The following is a 20,622-nucleotide window of genomic DNA, read 5'->3' as shown; positions in this document are numbered from 1 at the left end:
GCTGTGGCAATGACACGGCATCACTCTGCAGCCTCCCTGCAGCTCTGCCTGCCCTGGACCCTCTCTGCAATTTTCTGCATCTCCTCCTGCCCAGTCCTTTGGAGCATTCAAGAAGTGCTGTCCTGCCTGGGGCTGTCTGCGTGCTGCTGTCCTGCCTGGGGGCCATGGGGATGGTGTCCTGCCTCTCCCTGTGGGCACTGAGGCCGCAGAATAATCGGGAGGGAGGAGGGAAGAGGCTCTGATTGTCCATGCCAGCCTTTGGCAGCACTGCAGGGCTGGAGGATGCAGCCACCCTGCACTCTGAAAGCCAGGCTGGAGCCCCAAGCTGATAATGACTCTTTGATTTTTCGGTTCCACAATCTTTGTATTCTCTGCTGCTTTGGTGCATAGCTTTAAACTTCTTGTTAATTGTTAGCAAGTTCTCTTCACAGGGTAGGTAGACAAAACAATCCTTTTGTAGCTTCAGATCAAGGATATAAGGTCTAGGACAAAAAGGATAAATACTGGATTGAAGAGGGAAAAACAAGCAGCATACATAACAAGCAACTTCATAACCTGAACCTGTAATTGCTTCTTAATTAAAACCAATATTCAAAAGGAGCACTGTTATCATATTTCAAGAGTCCCATACCTTCTCAGGGTTTTCCTGAGGGCATCTCTTCACAGCACAGACTCCTTCTCCTGCACATTGTTCCATCTCCTTCCTCAGGGCTCCACCAAGGCTCTCCCTGACTGCCCAGCCCAGCCCCTTTTTATCCCAGTTATCTTCATTGGTCACAGCTGCAGCCCACTGAAGGACAGCACAGCTGCAGCCCATCAAGAACAATTTGGGGTGACCTGGGCAAGGCCACCCATACAATACATATATTTTACTGTGACTCAAGGGTCACCTATAGAGTACAACTTGTAAAGCATGAGACCACACTTATAAAAGTGTGAGCACTCGTCCATTTTGTGACTACTTTGGGTCCCTCTTAGGTGCAGCCCTGGCCGGGCTCTTGTGCATCCCTAGCTGAATCCATGGAGGCCTTGTAATAAATCCCTGCTTTATTCTTTGAGAGTCACCAGCTGCTCATTGCTGTGGGTGGCAGCATTTTGGGGCTGCCTGGGCAGGCTGCTGCCCGGGTTCCTGCATTCCCACTGCTGGGGTGGTGCTGCAGCTCCCTGGAAGAAGTTTGGGGTTTCAGGTCAGGGCGTGCTGTCTGACAGGAGCTGACACTTCCATCTCTGGAAATTGGCCAGGCTGGATGAGGCTTTGAGCAGCCTGGGACAGTGGAAGGTGCTCCTGCCCTTGCAGGGAGGTGGAACAAGATGAGCTTGGAGGTTCCTTGCCAGGCAAACCATTCTGGGATTCCATGAAAAGTGCTGTGCTGGGGCTGATGTCCTGGCAGGGAGGTGTGGGGGCAGGACAGGAGGGCCTGGCTGCAGCCCTGGGTCCCTCAGCAGCCTCCCTGCATCCCCCTCACCAGGACTGGATGCAGGTATGGGCAAGGAGGCAATGAAAAGCAGAACTGATTCTGGTTCTCTGTGGCTCGTGTCTGTCACTCTGGCAGTGACAGGGACCTGGCAGAATCCTTTTTTCTTCCTAAGGATGGATGAATTCAGCTTTTTATTGGCAATGAAGCAGCTGAGGTGCCTGTTGTAGCCTGGCCGTGCCCCGCTGTGGCAGGGCCTTGGTGTGGCCAGGCTGGCAGTGCCCGTGCCCTGCTCTGTGTCACTGGCCCCACACAGCAGCTCCTGCCCCTCGTGCTGCTCCTCGCCCGCCACACACGGCTCTAACAGCCTCGGCCACTGGACCCTGCTGGGATTGAGCAACATCCCGGTGACCTGAGCAGCCCAAATGTCACCAATGCCTCTGCAGAGACAGCTCCCGTGCCAGTGGGACAGCACGGCCAGCGTGGCCCTGAGCGCAGGTGGCAGTGACTCTGAAATCTGTCACGGTGGTGACAATTGACAGCGCTGTCCCCTGCTGGGACACGGACTGGACGGCTCCTGTCCCTGCAGCTTGGGCCATGGGTGACAGTCTCCCAGCCTTGCCTGGCCTGGGCTGCTGGCAGAACTGGACACAGATGCAGCCAGAAAGCAGCTCCGGGAACAGGGGACGAGCAGGAGCCACCGCTGTCCCCAGCTGGGGCTGAGATGGGCAGTGTAGGCCCGGGCAGCAGGCCAGGGGCTCCAGATGAGCGGGGACATCAGGCTGTCACCCCGGGCTGCTGCAGGGACGCTGGGCAGGGGCTGGCAGCGCCGCCATGGCCTGTCACAGCCGCTGGCCCAGGGCCTGGGAGCCACCGGGGCAGGGAAGCTGGCGGTGGGGTGGCAGGGACACTCAGCAGGGCACGGCCATGGCAGGGCAGTAAGCGCCTGCAGAGGGATTTGTTCCACTGCCTTATCGTGTCAGGGGCTGGATGGTGCCCCCCAAACTCTCCTTGGGCCCCGGCTGGCAGCACAGCAGAGTGCAGGAGGAGCAGAAGCGACGGCTGAATCCGGGGCCTTGGTTTTGGGCACCCAGCAGCCGCTGGCACTGAGCCCAGGGCAGCAGCACAGAAGGGCCAATGTGGGCCCAGCAGGCCGAGAAGCACCAGGCAGCTCGAGGGGCTCTGCTTCCCTCAGCGCTGCTGCTGCTGCTGCTGCTGTGCGGGTGCTTTGGAGCCGGGCTGAGAGTGCTGGAGGCCCCGGGTTTAGGACCATTTTGGGAGAAAAACCTTTCAAGGGTTTTCCTCTGGAATGCAAATTCAAGCAGCCCCTCCCTCAACTGGTTCAGAAAAACATTTCCCTGGAGAAAAGTTGAAAAAAAAGTTTTTTTGTGGGGCAAAGAATTCATCAGCAGGAAAATTAAGCCATATGTAACATAAAAACCTCGTGCTGCTCCAAAAGAGATGACAACTCAGGAATCCCCTTTGTGAGCTGTAGCTTGGCTCACTTAATCTCTTATCAGTCCCTCAGGCCCAGGCCTGGTCTGATGGGCCACAGGTGGGAGCTGCCGGTGCTCTTCTGGCTGTTCAGTGCAGAACAGGTTTAAACAGCTCCAATGAAAAGGAAAAGAAAACCCCACAGTCCAAAGATCTTCTCTGCCTCAGCTACTAAAAGTTACTAAGAGCAAAGGAGCGCTTTGTCCCACCGCCTGTCCCTGCTGCAGACAACGCCGAACCGCAGCAGGAACGTGGAGAAGGAGAGAATGCAGTTTTCTAAAAACAAACTCCATGCTTCTTCTTCTGACCCCCTCTTCCCTGTCAGAACCAATCCTAAAGCTGCAAAATTTATTTCTGAGCGACACAGATGACGAGGGATACGAGCATCATAAAGTCACCTCAGGACACTGTACAAGGCCTGGAGATGGGATTTCTGCAGGGCGGCTCCAAGCCGCCGCCACGGCTGAGCCAGGCTGGACGCGTTCCAGCATATTGATATTTATAGGAATTTAAACATTAATCCGGGCGCTGGCTGCGCTCCGCCCGGAGCAAGCCGCGCCTGCCGTACCGTGCGGACTGTGCCCCGGGGCAAGGCCATTCCCGGTCCTGCCCCGCCTCGGCACCTTTCCGTCTATTCCACTCCATCGCGGCCATGGCTGAGGAGGTTCTGGCTGTGCGAGAGAAGCTGTTGGCTGGGGTCACCTGCCCGGTGTGCCTGGATGTGTTCGAGCAGCCCGTGCTCACGGCGTGCGGGCACAGCTTCTGCGGGCAGTGCCTGGCGGCCGTGCTGGGGGACCCCCCGCGCCCCGCCGCCTGCCCGCAGTGCCGCGCCCCGCTGGAGCCGGGCTCGCAGCGCCCCAACCGCTCCCTGGGCGACCTGGCGGAGGTGGTCCGGTCCCTGGAGGAGGTGGCGGCGCGGCCGCAGTGCCCACAGCACGGCGAGGCCCTGGCGCTGTTCTGCGATCCCTGCGCCGCCCTGCTCTGCGCGCCCTGCCGGGACGGGCCCGAGCACCGCGGGCACCGTGTCCGCCCCGCCGAAGAGGCCGCCCGGGAGCTGCAGGTACGGGGCGGCGCCGCGAGAGGGGCCGGGGGCTTGGGCAGGGGCTGGGGGCCTCGGCTGCCCGGGCTGGGGCGGCCGAGGGGCACAGCTCAGGCTCCCCTCCGGCCACAGGCGGGGATCCCCTGCAGCAGGGGCTGGGCTCCCTCGGGGACAGCCTGGGCTCCCCTGTGGGCACAGCTCCGTGTCCTGTCCGGGCACACGTCGGGGCTCCCTTCAGGGACAGCCTGGGCTCTGCTCTGGCCACGAGCTCCTCTGCCTGTGGCTCTGGGTGCCCTCCGTGCGCGGCTGGGGCTGCTCCGAGCAGGGTCTGGGCTTCCCTCAGGGCGCGGCGCTGCTTCCCCTCCACACACAGCTTCGGCCGTGTCCCCGGCCAGCCACGGAGCTGCGGCCTCAGCCGGCGGCTGCCCGGCCTCCGTGTCTGGCTGCCAGCTTGGGCTGCTGTAGCCACCCTGCTGGGGCTGCTGCTTCTGCCATGGCCTGGCCCCAGCCCACGCAGGAGCCCAGGTCCCTCTCCCTGCTCACCCCTCGGGCTCCCCACATGGTCCCTTGTGCCCCACATGTCCCCAGCCAGGCTTTCTCCCCACAGTGTGGGCTGGGGTCTGGGCTCACAGCAACGCAGGAGATGCCTCAGAGCAGGAGGAGTTTGTTAATACTCCAGTAAATTTATGGGGCATGTCTGAGTCCCTGCTACTGGCACTGCAAACCTTTTCCCGGAAATCACACTTCCAATGTTGAGAGTTGGTCTTTTTTTAATTCAAAAACAATTTAAAACCCCACAAACTGCAGGGTTTCCCCATTAAATTATTCCGCAAATGTTTCTGTCCATAAGAGCTGTAGATGGGGATCTCCGCTGCCTGAGTTTGAAGAGTTGGGTGATGTCACTTATCTCAAAAACTCAATCCCAGATACTTAGGGTTTACCCCCAGTAATTGTCTGGATTGGGATTGTCCTCAGAGGCATTGTTTGGTGACATTATCTCCCTCCTGTGAATGCCACTCCAAAATTAACAGAAATGCCATTTTTTAATCCCTTCTCCAGAAGAAACTCCGGAGAAACCTGCTTTATTTACAAGAACAGAAGAAAAAATTGAATCACAGGGTAGACGAGAAAAGTGAAGACCTGCAGGTGTGTGTTCCTCTCCATGTCCCCCACTGCTCACCCATGTGGCTCCCCAGGAATGTCCCACCTTTCCCTCTCCCCATATATCCTTATCTCCTAATCCATGCCAACGTTCTTTTCTCTGCCCATCTCATGTGGCCTCCTTGGGCCCATCAACATCCAGACTTGCCCCCCTGTCTCTGTTTGTCCTGCTGCTCCTGTTGCAAACCTCTGGTCCCGTTGTGTGTGATCCTTGTCCCCTCTCTGCAGCAGCCGTGTCCCTGCGGGGGCAGCCGGAGCCTGGCTGGGCTCAGGGCCTCCGTGCGGTGCCTTGCAGGTGACAGTGAGTTCGGAGCTGCAGCGAGTGGCTGAGAGCTTTGAGGAGCTGCAGCAGTGCCTGGAGGAGCAGAAGGAGACCCTGCTGGCCCAGCTGGTGCAGATGTCCCATGAGCTGGTCAGTAAGAGCGAGGAATACACGCGCAGGGTTTTGGAGAGGCAGTCGCTGCTGGACACGGTGATTGCGCAGATCCAGGAGAAGCGGGAGCAGCCGGCGGTCGAGTTCCTCAAGGTGAGGCAGCATCAGCCCTTGGGCACTGTGAGCCCTGCTGGGGCTGGGGACACCCAGCTGGCAGCCTGTGCATGCTGGTGCAGGCTGGGGCCATGGTGGGACACTGTGCTGTGACACTGTGCTGTGACACTGTGCTGTGACACTGTGACACTGTGCTGTGACACTGTGCTGTGACACTGTGCTGTGACACCGTGCTGTGACACTGTGCTGTGACACCGTGCTGTGCCCGCTGTGGGTCAGGGCCCTGAGGGAAGGCAGGGTTGGGAGGAGGGGTGGGCTCAGCCCCAGCCCCCTTAAGCTGCTTCACACAGCTGGGCAGCCACTGCAGCTGCCTGGCCCTCGGCAGTGCCACAGCTCTCCTGTGTTTTCTCTCTTGCAGGATGTTGGCACAATCCTGAGCAGGTATGAAACAGGCTCCTAAAGATGGGGTTCCTGTGCTGATAGCAGGGACACAGCTGCCCTGGGCTCTGGGGCTGCAGGGATTTCCCTGCTGGCCCTGGCTGGTGGCTGGGCTCTGAGCTCCTCTCCCTGTTCCCCTCAGCTGTGAGGCAATCAAGGCCCCGATCCCAGAGCCAGTTTCCCCAGAGCTGCAGAAGAGCATTCAGAGACTCACTGACGAGAGCCAGCAGGTCATGGACATGGTGGATAAATTCAGAGGTAAAGCCCTGCTGGCTCTGTGCTGTGCTTCCCCTGGGCTTGGCTGGCAGTGGGAAATCCTCACTGCCTGCTGCCTCTGCCTGGGGCTCAGGAGCAAAACGGCTGCTCCAGACGGGAACCCTGCCCAGGATGGGCTTTGCTGGAGCCTGGGGCTCCACACCTGGCTTGCTGCCCTGCTGGAGAGGAGGACAGGTGCCACAGGACAGACACTCATGCATCTTCCTTTCCTTCTTCCAGTGAACCTGCGGAGTGAGATAGACTGGGGCAGAAGGGGTAAGTTTGTGGAGCTGCTGAGCACAACTGAGTGGGAAAAGCTTTCCAGGATGAGTGTCCTCATGTCCTTGGTGCAGAGATGGGCTCACAGCACATCTAAACCCAGCATCTGTCCAGAGCTGAGTCCCATTGTTTTGACTGGGCCTGCTGTACAAATCCAGGTCTGTCCCTGTGCCAGGCAGCACCAGGGATGCTGTCCTGTGACACCAGGCCAGGGCCAGGACAGCAGGAGGCCGTGTCAGGCTGTGCCCAGTTAAGCAGAGGGGCTGTACATGATTTTAGCTGGCATTTAGGTGTGATCAGAAGCGCTTCTGCAGGTGCTCAGGGCCCCCGTGATGCAGCATTGCTGGGCTGAGCTGTGGCTGGCACCATTTGTGCTGAGGCCGCTCTCCACACTCTCCGTTGTTGGGATGATGCACTTGAGCACAGCAGAGTCGTGCCTCAGTTTCCCCCCTGCAGTGCCCGCAGGAGTGGGTTGGGCAGAGGGTCTGGGCTGGTGACACCGCACAGTGACAGCTGTGTGGCCTTGTGGCACGGCCACGGGATGGCAGCAGAACATCCCTGGTGGATGGGCAGCTGGGGCTCTGCAGCTTTGGGGCTGCCTGCTGGCTCGGCAGAGCAGGCTCCGAGCTGGGGCAGCCCTTGGCACAGGAGCAGGGACTGGCCTGGCCCCTCGTGCCTTGCAGCGCTGCCTGCTCACAGCCACGGCATGCCCTGCTCCCCACGGGCTGCACTCTCCAGCAGCTCTGGGAGCAGCTTGAGCAAAGCCCATCGTGTCTGTCCCCTGCCTGTGGGGACACTGCCTGCCTCAGTCCTGCCTCAGGGAGCATCTTTTCACCCTCGGGTGCCAGCGTGGGCACAGGGAGGCTCCCGTGTCCCATGCCAGCCGAGGGGGCTGCAGGAGTGCCCCTGGTGCTCCCAGGACAGGAGCCAGCCCCGTGGTGCAGGCTGGAGGAGAGGTGCTGGTTCTGTTCTCAGCAGGCACAGACTGATGTTTCTGTCCCCCTTTAGAGCAGGTGACGCTGGACCCACAGACATCGAATCCTCACCTGATCCTCTCAAAGAACTGCAAAACCGTCAAGTTAGGAGCTGAAGAACAAAATGTCCCTGACACCCCCAAGAGATTCACGCAATGGTGCAGTGTCTTGGGCACCCAGGGGTTCACATCTGGGAGGCATTACTGGGACGTGGAGGTTGGAGAAGAGGGCTGGTGGGCCGTGGGGGTTGCCCTGGAGTCCGTGCCCAGGAAAGAGCTTCTCGCTCTGCACGGATCTGAGAAGGTCTGGGCCCTTCAGGAGGACTGGAGGGGCCAGTACAGTACAATCTCCAAGACTCCACACCCGCTGGCACTCAGGGAAAATCTCCAGAGAATCAGGGTCTGCCTCGACTATGAAATGGGCCGAGTGACCTTCTACAATGCAAAGGACCTGAGGCAGATCTTGCAGTTGGAGGCCACCTTCACTGAGAAAGTCTTTCCATATTTTTTGCTCTATTTAGAAGAAACCCAGATCCAGGTGTGTGACTGACAGGGTGGGATGGCTGTCGGGCCCCTGCCCCTGCCCTTGGCTGGCTGAGCAGGGAGGAGCTGTGGCAATGACACGGCATCACTCTGGATACAATCATACAAGGACCAGGCCCAAAAGTATAGACAACAGTGAATGGAAGAGAGAAAAACAAGGAGGATGGGACTTCATAACCTAAAGCTGTAATTGGTCAATTAACTCCAGTATTCAAATAGAGCAGAACTTATGAAAGCATGAGACCACACTTACAAAAGTGTGAGCGCTCGTCCATTTTGAGATCACTTTGGGTCCATCTTGGGTGTAGCCCTGGCCAGGCTCTTGTGCTGCCCAAGGTGAATCCATGGAGGCCTTGTAATAAATCCCTGCTTTATTCTTTGAGAGTCACCAGCTGCTCATTGCTGTGGGTGGGAGCATTCTGGGGCTACCTGCTGCTGCTGTGCGGGTGCTTTGGAGCAGGCTGAGGGTGCTGGAGGCACCGGGAGAGGCGCCGGAGCCGAGCGCTGCGGGGATGGAGGCCGGACCCCTCGTGGCAGGAGCAGGCGGGCCTTGGGGACATTTCGGGCGAGCGGGCCGGGCCGGCAGCGCAGGGAGGCAGCGCAGGGTCAGCCTGGGCTCCCTCAGGGCGCAGCTGCCGCCCCGACACAATCCCTTCAGAGCGCCCTGAGGCAGCCCGGCTGGCCGGGAGCGGCTCCGCCCAGAGCCGGGCCTCGGAAGGATCGCGGGGCACGACCTGGGGAAGGGGCTCCGCTCCCAGCTCCGACCGCCATCGGGGCCGGGCCGGGGCAAAGCTCCCAGCCCCGTGACAGGTTATTAAATGTTATAGATGGATAATGAGATGATTTGCCCTCGCAAGTAAAAGATAACTATTGTGTGAATATTAAGAAAAGCTTTAGTGATGTATAGTTATCTTATTGCAGTTTAGATGTCCCCTGTTCTCCCCATGGTTCCTTTCCCCCCCTGTATTGTTGCCATCAGACACCCGAGGCTGTCTAGGACAGGTACAAGGAAGGCTTGTGTTTGTCCCTTACCTGGGGCAGGTGGGAATGGAAAAGCTTGGTGCTTAGGGGGTGCGGCATGGCAACACCTGACCTCCAACCCAGTTACAAGAAAGTAATTTCCACCTATAAATGGCAAAGAAGATCTGGCTGACAGACTTTGGGAAGGGCCAGGGCTGGCTGATAAAACCCCAGGGGTATAAAACACTGAGCATCCATCTTGGAGAAGAACTGGCTCATGGTATGTACACGGGCAGTTTTCCGCTCTGCGAATTTTTCCTTAGGTAGTCCTTTGTTGTATTTTTGTTAAGGTTTAATAAATCTTTTTAAATTGTCAAAGTGAGCAGTTGTGTCTGACAATGGGGGCTTGTACAACCAGGATATAAAGCCTCTTCCCCTGTGGCCCAGGAGATTTCGGAGGAATGGTGCCGCTGCTGATTTTACCAGATCCAACGACTTCTCTTGGGACCATCGGTGATTGCAGGTAAACCTGGGACTACAAGGGACTATATAAAGAAAAGAAGAAGGATCTAGAGGATTGTGAGTATGTGTATGCCTGAACTGTGAGTGAAGTAGTTTTGGGAGTGTGCTTACAGTAAAAGATCCTCATAATTATTCTGGCCAGAATACGGTTCTGTAATCCCAGGATATGAACGTGAGCTTCACATTAGTTATACACAGATTACATTAATAATAGGATTCACATTAGTAATACACAGATCCGTCCTGGTCTGTTGAAGCTTCAGGATAGTGGATGGTTGGAAACAGGGCGGGAGGCGGGTGAGAAGAAGGGAGGAACTCTGGAACGGGCGGGACGCGTGTGCAAGAAGGGCTGAAATGCCGCGGGCGGGATGCGTGAAAGACAAAAGCAGGGGCCTCCGGCAGGCGGGACGCGTAACATTAAGGGAGTTTTTAAAAGCTCGAGAGCAGCTGGAATTGGCCAAGTAGAGATCCACGGTGTTAAAGTGATAGCGAAAATCACCACTCAGCAGAAAATGGCTCTCGTGGCGGCACGGGCAGTCGAAGCAGCTTTCCCGTGCCGCGGGCGGCTGGGGGCAGGAGGAAATCACCATTTAGCGGAAAATGACGCTCGGAGGCGGCGGGGGCCGTGGGTAGCGGAGGGGCGGCCAGCGGCGGCTTTCGCCGAATGCGCGGAGCTCCCGGCCGGGGACCGCGCGTACCGCACGGGCGGCAGCGAGCCGGGAGCCCCTGGCGCGGTGCCTGTCGGCAGCTCCGAGCCAACGGAGCGGGGCTGCGGCCCTCGGACGCACCGGAGCCCAGGGCTGCCGCTAGCAAAGGCTGCCCGCATGGACCAGGGCGCTTCGGAGGCGCGGGAGCACCGGCGCCGAGAGCCTTTGAGCTTTGGGCGGTGGAGCCCAGAGCCGCGGCTCTGTCAGGGCGGGCTGCCGGCCACGGGACAGCCGCTTTCGTAAACCGAGGCATTCGCAGGTGCGGAGCCGCCGGCGGAGCGGGCAGGCTCGGCTGTGCCGTCTTGCCAATGCCAGCGGTGCCCAGCCTGGCGGCGGTGCCGCGGGACGTGTCCAGCGCAGAGCCACAGCCCAGCACGGCGGGGCTGAGCAAAGGCGGGGCGGGAGCGGAGCGGGGCAAGGACCGGCGGCCAGCCCGGGCCGAGCGCGTCTGCCCCGCGGCCGTGCGCTGCGGCTGGCTCCAGGTCGGCTAAGAAACGAACACAAAACCAAAACCAAACCAAAACCCTCCGGCGGGCAGGTCCGGGGCCCGTGCGAGCGGCGGCAAGTGTTAGAGCCGCGGGCAGCCGGTCTGGCTGGATGGCGGAGCCGAGGGAGAGGCGGGACGTGCGCAACCCCCTCTGCCCAGCAGCGCTCCTGGCAGCCTCAGACCATCGGAATGGAGCCGCCACGGCCCGTGGAGACTCGGCACTGCCGGGGAGGGGCAGCTGTGCCCGGCAGGGCTGGCCGGGACACGGAGCTGCAGAACCCGCCGCGATAACATCGGCACGGAGCCGCGAAAACGCGAGAGCACCAGGGCAGCGGCTCAGCAGCTGCTTCCGCTGCTCTTCCGAGAATATGAGGTGCTTTCGCTTTCCAAGAAGAAGGCAAAGCTTCACTTTCTTTTTCTCCCTTTTCTTTCTTTCTTTCTCTCTCTTTTTAAGTAATCAAGGAGACAAGTTCTGTCGGGGAAACCAGCAGTCGTCTCAAAGCATCCCTTTTTTAGTTAAAAGATAAGAGGTATCCCTTCACAAAACACAACCGTGTAGGTCTGAAAGGGGTAGAGAACACCAAGATCCATTTATTTACTCTTTGAGCAGTGCATTTGTAGAGATTTCTTGTTCACTGTCACATATTTAGATGTTGTACATCGCTGGCCAGTTTTGTGTGCAGATCCAGTTGTGATGGATGTTGTGAGATGGGTTGGGAAGCATCTGCTGACATTGCACTTTCATTTGTGCGTTTGGGATCCCCTCATTTGCAAACTTGCAGGGCTTTCCAAGGAAAGCACTTTGCGAGTGCCTTGCAGAGACTTTGCACAGGGATGCTGATGGCAGCGGGACATCTCAGCAGTATCAGAGCCGAGCTGTTCTCCCTGTGTGGGGGGGTTGATGCACTGCCTGACTGTTCTGAATTGCTTGGGCAGTTCAAAGACTGGTTTGATGGGAATTTTTGTGTGCTGCCAAGGTGAGAGATGGGGGATGGCAGTCCAATGCAGTCTTTCTTTAACCTTTGCTTGGAAACAACACTGTCTGATCCCACCCCAAAGGCACGGAAGGTAAAATCCTCCTTCGAAGTGGCAGGGTGGTAACAAACAGTAGATATCCTAGTACTCTCTCCCCAAAAGAGCTCTGGGGAGTGCTTTACACGCATGTGCCAGTGTGTATCTGTGGCTACACGTGTACCAAGGTGTGTGAGTCTGCACAAGCAATACCTGTGTGTGCCTGTGTGCACAGCTCTGAGTGCACACACAGGTACCACGGTGTAGGTGCGTTGTGTGTGTTATTACGTGCGCGTGTGTTCAATTTTCCTCTCAAGTATGACTATGTTGGGTACAGCCCTGTGCTTGTGAGTGTGCACAGGCTCTGTAAGTGTGAGCACAGCCCTATGTAAGATATGTGTGTTGGTAACACAGCCCATATTAGCGTGCACACATTTATATGCTTGTGTTAGTGCACACAGCTCTCTGTCCAAGGAAATCTGGTGTGTGTGAGCACGTGTGCATGAGCAGAGACTGTACATCCATCAGTGAGTGTCTCCGTGGCACACGAGCGGCAGCGTGTGCGAGCAGAGCCTGCACAGCTCCGTGGCTGTGTGCAGGTGTGTGCTGCTGACAGGTACCTCTGCATGCCAAGGCTCCACACCAGTAAACAAATCCCTGTGTGTGTGCACCAGTCCTGCACACAGCCCTGCATGCGGGCACGGGCTGAGCACACCCAGAAACACGGCTCTGGATGCACAGCCCTGTGCCTCCGGCTGTGTGTGACCTGAGAAAACAGAGCTGTGTGTTTGTGTGTGTCGCTGTGTGTGTGTCACTACTGAGCTCTACTGACCAGAGGAGCCCCAGCTCCCTGTCCGCAATATGTACAGCTCAGCTTAGTTTGTAACAGAGATACAAACCAAGCCATTCCAACTGTTGTTATTTACATTCTCACCTTGTGCCTTAATTTTGCTGTAGACTTGGTAAAACCTATAAATGTGTACTGTACTTTGTGAAAGACAAGTGAAAGCTTCGCAACTATTCTAAGTGCTTTAAATAACTGTTTAAGTAATATTTTTGAACAAAAATTTAAATTTTAATTTAATATAATTGTGCTTTGAAAATTACAGGTATCTGTTAAGGGGAGGGACAATGAGAAACATTAAAGTGATTCACTTAAAACTGAAGTAGAGTGAGAACCAGAGGGCAAGACCAGGTTGGCTCCTGTACTCACCACGGAGAAGATCAGAGTAACCCTGCTTCAGGCAGCAACCCTGAGGGCACGGGAGGTGGGGGTAGAAGCCATACTGGACCTCTGTTCACAAACTCTACCAATCATTTCACTTAGAACCCTCTTCCACTGTCCTCGCTCACATCTGATACTATTCATCTCACAGCTGATACTATTAAAAATAAGTTAATTGCTTGAACCAAATAACTGATAAAATATAAAAGGGGAGATTGCTATTGTTGGATAATGAGATGATTTGCCCTGGCAAGTAAAAGATAACTATTGTGTGAATATTAAGAAAAGCTTTAGTGATGTACTTTTATGTTATTGTAGTTTAGATGTCCCCTGTTCTCCCCATGGTTCCCTTTCCCCCCCTGTATTGTTGCCATCAGACACCCGAGGCTGTCTAGGACAGGTACAAGGAAGGCTTGTGTTTGTCCCTTACCTGGGGCAGGTGGGAATGGAAAAGCTTGGTGCTTAGGGGGTGCGGCATGGCAACACCTGACCTCCAACCCAGTTACAAGAAAGTAATTTCCACCTATAAATGGCAAAGAAGATCTGGCTGACAGACTTTGGGAAGGGCCAGGGCTGGCTGATGAAACTCCAGGGGTATAAAAAGCTGAGCATCCATCTGGAACCGGCCCCGTGGTATGCACTGGGGCAGTTCCACGGGCTGCAACTTTTTCCTTATGTAGTCCTTTGTTTTAATTTTGGTAAGTTTAAACAAAGCTTTTTGAATTGTCAAAGTGAACAGTGGTTTCTCATACTAACAATTAAACTGATTTAAGCATCCCCAGCATCTACGGGTGCTGGCAGTACTGTGCTGGCTGCACCCTGGGGGAAGGCTGGGATGAAGGCTAACACTCACACTGACACGCTCACACTTACACTCACCCGACTCCCGTGGGCTGCAGACACGGGCACACGCAGCACACACAGCGGCCCCGTGCCCGTGTCCACACGGGGTTTTCCTGCTCCTTCCTCCCCTGCTTGCACACACGCACACGGACACGGACACGCGTGTGAGCAATGTCAGATCCAAGCACAGGAATCTGCCCAGGGAGAGACGGGGACACTCCCAGGCACAGAGCCACAGACACACACACACACACACACAAACACACACACACACACACACACACACTGTCACACTCATGCACAATCAGAGACACTCACAGTCACACTCTTGCACACACACACTGATACACACACTGATATACTTACACTCTCATACACACAATCTCATAGTTACACGCCCAAGGCCATTCCCGGTCCTGCAGCCCGGCCCTGCCTCGCCCCGGAGCGATCCCGACCGCGGGCCGCTTCCTCCCCGGCAGCTTCCGTCTATTGCGCCCCATGGCGTCCATGGCTGAGGAGCTGCTGGCTCTGCGAGAGAAGCTGTTGGCTGGGGTCACCTGCCCGGTGTGCCTGGATGTGTTCGAGCAGCCCGTGCTCACGGCGTGCGGGCACAGCTTCTGCGGGCAGTGCCTGGCGGCCGTGCTGGGGGACCCCCCGCGCCCCGCCGCCTGCCCGCAGTGCCGCGCCCCGCTGGAGCCGGGCTCGCAGCGCCCCAACCGCTCCCTGGGCAACGTGGCCGGGCTGGCCCGGTCCCTGGAGGAGGAGGCGGCGCGGCCGCGGTGCCCCCAGCACGGCAATGCCCTGGCGCTGTTCTGCGATCCCTGCGCCGCCCTGCTCTGCGCGCCCTGCCGGGACGGGCCCGAGCACCGCGGGCACCGTGTCCGCCCCGCCGAAGAGGCCGCCCGGGAGCTGCAGGTACGGGGCGGCGCCGCGAGAGGGGCCGGGGGCTTGGGCAGGGGCTGGGGGCCTCGGCTGCCCGGGCTGGGGCGGCCGAGGGGCACAGCTCAGGCTCCCCTCCGGCCACAGGCGGGGATCCCCTGCAGCAGGGGCTGGGCTCCCTCGGGGACAGCCTGGGCTCCCCTGTGGGCACAGCTCCGTGTCCTGTCCGGGCACACGTCGGGGCTCCCTTCAGGGACAGCCTGGGCTCTGCTCTGGCCACGAGCTCCTCTGCCTGTGGCTCTGGGTGCCCTCCGTGCGCGGCTGGGGCTGCTCCGAGCAGGGTCTGGGCTTCCCTCAGGGCGCGGCGCTGCTTCCCCTCCACACACAGCTTCGGCCGTGTCCCCGGCCAGCCACGGAGCTGCGGCCTCAGCCGGCGGCTGCCCGGCCTCCGTGTCTGGCTGCCAGCTTGGGCTGCTGTAGCCACCGTGCTGGGGCTGCTGCTTCTGCCATGGCCTGGCCCCAGCCCACGCAGGAGCCCAGGTCCCTCTCCCTGCTCACCCCTCGGGCTCCCCATATGGTCCCTTGTGCCCCACATGTCCCCAGCCAGGCTTTCTCCCCACAGTGTGGGCTGGGGTCTGGGATCACAGCAACGCAGGAGATGCCTCAGAGCAGAAGGAGTTTGTTGATACTCCAGCAAATTTATGGGGCATGTCTGAGTCCCTGCTACTGGCACTGCAAACCTCTTCCCAGAAGTCAGACTTCCAATGTTGAGTTGGTTTTTCTAATTAAAAAAAAACCAAAAAAAATAAAACCCCACAAACTGCAGAGTTTCCACATTAACTTATTCCAGAAATGTTTCTGGCCATAAGACCTGTGGATGGGGTCTCCCCAGCCTGACTAAAGTAACTGTGGAGAGGTGGGTGCTGCCTCTGAGCTGAAAACTCACTCCCAGACCCTCAGAGGTTACGCCCAGGGACTCCCCAGATTGGGATTGTCCCCACAGGTGTTGTTTGGTGACATCATCTCCCTCCTGTGAATGCCACTCCAAAATGAACACAAATGCCTTTTTTTAATCCCTGCCCCAGGAGACACTCCAGAAAAACCTGCTTTCTTTGCAAGAACAGAAGGAAAACTTGAATCACAGAGGAGACCAGAAAAGTAAAGACCTGCAGGTGTGTGACTTGCCCCCCTGTCTCCGTTCTTCCTGCTGCTCCTGTTGCAAACCTCTGGTCCCGTTGTGTGTGATCCTTGTCCCCTCTCTGCAGCAGCCGTGTCCCTGCGGGGCAGCCGGAGCCTGGCTGGGCTCAGGGCCTCCGTGCGGTGCCTTGCAGGTGACAGTGAGGTCGGAGCTGCAGCGAGTGGCTGAGAGCTTTGAGGAGCTGCGGCAGTGCCTGGAGGAGCAGAAGGAGACCCTGCTGGCCCAGCTGGAGCAGATGTCCCATGAGCTGGTCAGTAAGAGCGAGGAATACACGCACAGGGTTTTGGAGAGGCAGTCGCTGCTGGACACGGTGATTGCACAGATCCAGGAGAAGCGGGAGCAGCCGGCGGTCGAGTTCCTCAAGGTGAGGCAGCATCAGCCCCTGGGCACTGTGAGCCCTGCTGGGGCTGGGGACACCCAGCTGGCAGCCTGTGCATGCTGGTGCAGGCTGGAGCCATGGTGGGACACCGTGCTGTGACACTGTGCTGTGACACTGTGCTGTGACACGGTGACACTGTGCTGTGACACTGTGCTGTGACACCGTGCTGTGACACCGTGCTGTGACACTGTGGCGCTGTGCTGTGACACTGTGCTGTGACACTGTGACACCGTGCTGTGCTACCATGCTGTGACACCGTGCTGTGACACTGTGCTGTGACACTGTGCTGTGACACTGTGACACCGTGCTGTGACACTGTGCTGTGACACTGTGCTGTGACACTGTGCTGTGACACCGCGCTGTGCCCTCTGTGGGTCAGGGCCCTGAGGGAAGGCAGGGTTGGGATGAGGGGTGGGCTCAGCCCCAGCCCCCTTAAGCTGCTTCACACAGCTGGGCAGCCACTGCAGCTGCCTGGCCCTCGGCAGTGCCACAGCTCTCCTGTGTTTTCTCTCTTGCAGGATGTTGGCACAATCCTGAGCAGGTATGAAACAGGCTCGCTGTCCCTCTCCTCCTGCTCAGCTCCTTTGGGCACAGCTTTGGCAGCGCTGCAGGAGCCGCCAAGGAGGTGGTTTGCCCTGCTGGGGATTTGGCATTCCATGGGATGTTACCAGGGACCAGAGGCCACTGCAGCCCTCCTAAAGATGGGGTTCCTGTGCTGATAGCAGGGACACAGCTGCCCTGGGCTCTGGGGCTGCAGGGATTTCCCTGCTGGCCCTGGCTGGTGGCTGGGCTCTGAGCTCCTCTCCCTGTTCCCCTCAGCTGTGAGGCAGCCATGGCCCCGATCCCAGAGCCAGTTTCCCCAGAGCTGCAGAAGAGCATTCAGAGACTCACTGACGAGAGCCAGCAGGTCATGGACATGGTGGATAAATTCAGAGGTAAAGCCCTGCTGGCTCTGTGCTGTGCTTCCCCTGGGCTTGGCTGGCAGTGGGAAATCCTCACTGCCTGCTGCCTCTGCCTGGGGCTCAGGAGCAAAACGGCTGCTCCAGACGGGAACCCTGCCCAGGATGGGCTTTGCTGGAGCCTGGGGCTCCACACCTGGCTTGCTGCCCTGCTGGGGAGCAGGACAGGTGCCACAGGACAGACACTCATGCATCTTCCTTTCCTTCTTCCAGTGAACATGTGTCACAAGATAGACTGGCAAAGGGGTAAGTTTGTGGAGCTGCTGAGCACAACTGAGTGGGAAAAGCTTTTCAGGATGAGTGTCCTCATGTCCTTGGTGCAGAGATGGGCTCACAGCCCATCTAAACCCAGCATCTGTCTAGAGCTGAGTCCCATTGTTTTGACTGGGCCTGCTGTACAAATCCAGGTCTGTCCCTGTGCCAGGCAGCACCAGGGATGCTGTCCTGTGACACCAGGCCAGGGCCAGGACAGCAGGAGGCCGTGTCAGGCTGTGCCCAGTTAAGCAGAGGGGCTGTACATGATTTTAGCTGGCATTTAGGTGTGATCACAAGTGCTTCTGCAGGTGCTCAGGGCCCCCGTGATGCAGCATTGCTGGGCTGAGCTGTGGCTGGCACCATTTGTGCTGAGGCTGCTCTCCACACTCTCCGTTGTTGGGATGATGCACTTGAGCACAGCAGAGTCGTGCCTCAGTTCCCCCCCTGCAGTCCCTGCAGGAGTGGGTTGGGCAGAGGGTGTGGGCTGGTGACACCGCACAGTGACAGCTGTGTGGCCTTGTGGCACGGCCACGGGATGGCAGCAGAACATCCCTGGTGGATGGGCAGCTGGGGCTCTGCAGCTTTGGGGCTGCCTGCTGGCTCGGCAGAGCAGGCTCCGAGCTGGGGGAGCCCTTGGCACAGGAGCAGGGACTGGCCTGGCCCCTCGTGCCTTGCAGCGCTGCCTGCTCACAGCCACGGCATGCCCTGCTCCCCACGGGCTGCACTCTCCAGCAGCTCTGGGAGCAGCAGTCACAGACTGATGTTTCTGTCACCCTTTAGAGCAGGTGAGGCTGGACCCACAGACGGCGCATCCTTGCCTGATGCTCTTGGACAACAACAAATTGGTCCAGTTCAGCAGTCATGAACAAAGCCTCCCCAATACCCCCAAGAAGTTCACACGCACTCTCAGTGTCTTGGGCTCCCAGGGGTTCACATCTGGGAGGCATTACTGGGAGGTGGAGGTCGGGGAAAAGGGCAGCTGGGCTGTGGGGGTGGCCCTGGGGTCCGTGCTGCGGAAGGACCTAGTCAGTCTGCTCAGCTCTGAGAAGGTCTGGGCCCTACGACTGCACTGGGCTGGGGAGTACAGTACAATCTGCATAACCCCTGAGGTTCTGGCACTCAGGGAAAAACTCCAGAGAGTCAGGGTCTGCCTGGACTATGAAATGGGCCGAGTGAGCTTCTATAATGCAAAGGACATGAGCCTGATCCTGCAGTTGGAGGCCACCTTCACTGAGAAAGTCTTCCCGTATTTTTGGATCTGCTCAGAAGATACCCAGATCCGGGTGTGTGACTGACAGGCTGGGATGGCTGCCTGGCCCCTGCCCGTGCCCTTGTCTGGCTGAGCAGGGAGGAGCTGTGGCAATGACACGGCATCACTCTGCAGCCTCCCTGCAGCTCTGCCTGCCCTGGACCCTCTCTGCAATTTTCTGCATCTCCTCCTGCCCAGTCCTTTGGAGCATTCAAGAAGTGCTGTCCTGCCTGGAGCTGTCTGCGTGCTGCTGTCCTGCCTGGGGGCCATGGGGATGGTGTCCTGCCTCTCCCTGTGGGCACTGAGGCCACAGAATAATCGGGAGGGAGGAGGGAAGAGGCTCTGCTTGTCCATGCCAGCCTTTGGCAGCACTGCTGGGCTGGGCTGGGCGTGAGGATGCAGTCACCCTGCACTCAGAAGGCCAGGCTGGAGCCCCAAACTGGTAATGATGTCTTCAATTTTATGTTTCATAGTTTTTGGATTCTGTGCTGCTTTGGTGCAGCAAAGACCAAGGATACAAGGTCCCGGCGCAAAAAATAAAAACAACAGAGAATTGAAGAGAGAGAAAGAAGGAGGATGGTACTTCATAACCTAAAACTGTATTTGATAAATTAACTCCAATATTCGAATGAAGCAGAACCTATAAAAGCGTGAGACCACTTGCTTTGGGTCCATCTTGGATGTAGCCCCGGCCAGGCTACTGCCCAAAATAGCCATTGAGGCCTTTTACCAAATCCCAACCTAATTCTTTAACTCTATCTAGCCTGTGTTCTAGGTCAATCTGCATAAGGCCTCAGTTCTGGCACCCCAATGGGACAGAACCCACAGTCCCTGGCTCAGGAAGCCAATGCCTTATCCATTAGTGGTGGTAACTGCTCAAAAATTTGTAAAAAGGAAAATGTTCAGGGATCGATAGCAGGAGTTAGGGAAGAGCAGCAGGAATTGGGGTGTGATGGTGGTCTCTGAGATTTGGTATGCTTGGGCAAAGAGCAAGCACCCCACATATTTATCCAGGAACTGGCATTGTGTGCCTGGCAGGGCTCAGGCAGAGCAACACGGCTTGTGGGTCGTGTCCTGGAGATCTCCTGGATCCAAAGCGATTAGCTGGACACAGCAGGTTCTGGAATCACCAGAGAGACATGGCAGAGGATTTGCCAGGGGCTGGACAGCAAGATCTGCCAACCCTGTGCTGAGGAGAAGCTGCGTGTCCTAAAGAGTTTATGTGGAGTACAAGTGGGGGACTGTCAGTCTCTGCTCCTCTCTCCGGGAACCCCATCCTGGTGTCGCAGGCCAGTGCCCTGCCTTATTTCCCCAGCCGCTCACCAAACCCCCATAAAGTGGCTTTTCCAAAGTGGCTTTTGTTCTCATGGAGAGCTTATTTGAAGAGAAATTATATGGGAAGGGCCCTTTGAGGAGAAATGATATGAGAAGGGCTCTTTGTGTCGGCGAGGCGGTGTTATCTGCTGAATTTGTGCCTTTTTTCGTTCATGTTCCCCATTTTCCCCTCACGCCCAGGCTAAAGGGAGACGGCCGGAAACATGGCGGAAAATACGCGGCTCTGTGAGGCGGGAACTACATTCCCCAGCATGCAACGCAGAGAGCGATAACGCGGCGCGCCTGCTAGGGACACTGGGAAATGTAGTCCTCCCCCCGCACCGGCGCGCATTCCCCCCCTCACCCCCCCCCCGCTTCCTCTTGTCCCTATTGGTCCAGAGAGACGCCAAGCAACCGCCGTGGGCGGGGCCTGGCCGCGGCGCCGCCGTTCCTACTGGCCGGGGCGCGCGCGGTGGGAGGGGAGGTTTGAAAAAAAACAACCCGCCCCCCGCGGGGCTCCGCGCGCTGATTGGCTGAGCCGCGGTTTGGC

At 57.8% G+C, this 20,622-nt stretch overlaps 1 protein-coding gene across 1 annotated transcript; it reads left to right on the top strand.

The window, feature by feature from the left end:
• Window positions 1–3,561: 3,561 nt before the first annotated feature.
• Window positions 3,562–20,609, top strand: LOC132079387 (uncharacterized). Its single transcript, XM_059481968.1, has 18 exons — window positions 3,562–3,969; window positions 5,008–5,094; window positions 5,405–5,635; window positions 6,015–6,037; window positions 6,177–6,292; window positions 6,530–6,565; window positions 7,577–8,079; window positions 10,073–10,452; window positions 10,533–10,755; window positions 12,089–12,102; window positions 14,262–14,754; window positions 15,804–15,890; window positions 16,050–16,280; window positions 16,814–17,001; window positions 17,115–17,230; window positions 17,468–17,500; window positions 18,290–18,792; window positions 20,472–20,609. The coding sequence occupies exons 1-18, from the start codon at window positions 3,562–3,564 to the stop codon at window positions 20,607–20,609; spliced, it is 3,810 nt and encodes a 1,269-aa protein (XP_059337951.1).
• The last annotated feature ends 13 nt before the right edge of the window (window positions 20,610–20,622 follow it).

Source organism: Ammospiza nelsoni, chromosome 1 (genome assembly GCF_027579445.1).
Source record: "Ammospiza nelsoni isolate bAmmNel1 chromosome 1, bAmmNel1.pri, whole genome shotgun sequence".
Lineage (NCBI taxonomy): Eukaryota > Metazoa > Chordata > Aves > Passeriformes > Passerellidae > Ammospiza > Ammospiza nelsoni.
The sequence above is the reverse complement of the archived record's forward strand: the minus strand, read 5'-3'. Positions and strand labels throughout refer to the sequence as shown.